This window comes from Cebus imitator, unplaced genomic scaffold, assembly GCF_001604975.1.
Source record: "Cebus imitator isolate Cc_AM_T3 unplaced genomic scaffold, Cebus_imitator-1.0 Scaffold499, whole genome shotgun sequence".
Classification (NCBI taxonomy): Eukaryota; Metazoa; Chordata; class Mammalia; order Primates; family Cebidae; genus Cebus; species Cebus imitator.
In genome coordinates this window covers 1,392,052-1,393,931 of record NW_016107814.1, presented here as the reverse complement: position 1 = coordinate 1,393,931, position 1,880 = coordinate 1,392,052, and the positions used below count along the sequence as shown (strand labels likewise).

Here is a 1,880-nt window from a genome sequence, read left to right as displayed (position 1 = left end):
GGCTCACCGCAAACTCCATCTCCTGGGTTCAGGCAATTCTCCTGCCTCAGCCTCCTAAGTAGCTGGGACTACAGGCACGCGCCACCATGCCCAGCTAATTTCTTGTATTTTTAGTAGAGACGGGGTTTCACCATGTTGACCAGGATGGTCTCGATCTGTTGACCTCGTGATCCACCCGCCTCGGCCTCCCAAAGTGCTGGGATTACAGGCTTGAGCCACCGCGCCCGGCCCAACAAATATTTTTTATATTTGGTAAAAAATATTTTTGCTATTATTTTTTTACATAGCCTTCTTTCTTCCAAATACCAATAACAAAACAGGATGAGTAAAATTTAAAACTTGCCAACAGGAATAAATAAGACTTCAGTGATTACATCTGTAATGTGAATGCCAAAATCAATAAAATATGGTATTAGGTTGGTGCAAAAGTAATTGCAGTTTTTACCATTAATGGCAAAAAAAAAACGAAATTACCTTTGCACCAACCTAATAATAAGATTGGCAGGTAGAATGATCCTTCCTTACTGAAAGGCAAGTAATACAAAATACTTTAACTTTCATAATTAGTCATTATATTTTTTAAAGTGCATTGAGTTCACTATATTTGACAATGACGAAGAATTCTTGCCCTACTAAAATTCCCAAGTAAAAATAAGAGTGCAGCATTTTAAAGCCTGATTAGAAGTTAATTTTTTTTTTTTTTTCCAAGCAAGGTCTCACTCTGTCTCCCAGGCTGCAGTGCAGTGGTGTGACCTCGGCTCACTGCAAACTCCGCCTCCCAGGTTCAAGCAATTCTCCTGCTTCAGCCTCCCAAGTGGTTGGGATTATAGGTGCCTGCCACTGCACACCCAGGTAACTTCAATTCTCTGGTAAAGGTTAGTTGAATGCTTTCATTTTCATCTAACTTCCAGTCACTAGAGAACTAAACAGTACTGACACTCAATTGGCACATACCCAAGACAATGAGAGGTCAGAGTTAAAGCAATTGATAAGACTGTGATGAAAGCTTGCTGTAACTGTTTGCACAGTACTTGGCCAATGAATAACAGAGAGATTCAGTCTCCTCTATTGCTTATATGAAATATTCAAAGCAAAACGGAAACTAAATTCAAATTAGGCTGAGCTACACAATACAAATGGGCTTGATACATGTATAGCATGATGAGACTAATGAATTAAAATGGAATAATTTTATTCAAAGTATGATTTAAGCAGTATGTCATATAAAGCTGAGAAATTCGGCAATATATACTATCACATATAATAGTATATCAGAATTCACATTTCATAACATAAAACAGTTGAAAAATAAGGTAAATTATTTTCAAGAATAGTCTAAGTTTTTTCCCAGATAAATTATGTCTGAAACACCAGCAATACTCAAGTTAAAACTTGAGAAAATATGAGAACATTCATTAATTATGAAAGAAATATGAGTAATAATCAAGAAGTTTTAAAAGTACAATACCTTGGTTAGTGCAGCAGTATGATCTTCTCCACAACAAATATAAACTATTTTCTGAGATCTTAGTGACTTTAGTAAATTAGGAACATACCTATCTGAAAATTCCAAAACGAGATGTTAACATTATTTTAAAAATTAAAACTTGTCTAAATGTGTATCCTCTACAGCTTCCCAAGCTCAGTAGATAGTTGTGACTAAATAATTTTAACTATGATTCAATGATTTTGTACTATAAGCTTACTAAATCAGGCTCCCAGGCCTATCCATACTATTGTGATAAAAAAGAGACTTAGAGCCGGGCGCGGTGGCTCAAGCCTGTAATCCCAGCACTTTGGGAGGCCAAGGCGGGTGGATCACGAGGTCAAGGGATCGAGACCATCCTGGTCAACATGGTGAAACCCCGTCTCTACTAAAA

General features: G+C 37.0%; 1 protein-coding gene across 1 annotated transcript in view; it reads right to left on the bottom strand.

Moving 5' to 3' along the window:
• HERC4 (HECT and RLD domain containing E3 ubiquitin protein ligase 4) overlaps positions 1 to 1,880 on the bottom strand; it is a gene marked incomplete at its 3' end in the record, with an annotated part of 118,366 nt that overhangs the window by 63,340 nt on the left and 53,146 nt on the right. The window contains exon 7 of the mRNA XM_017513737.2: positions 1,469 to 1,560. Within this exon, the coding sequence (XP_017369226.2) occupies positions 1,469 to 1,560 (92 nt within the window). The remainder of the gene's footprint in view (positions 1 to 1,468; positions 1,561 to 1,880) is intronic.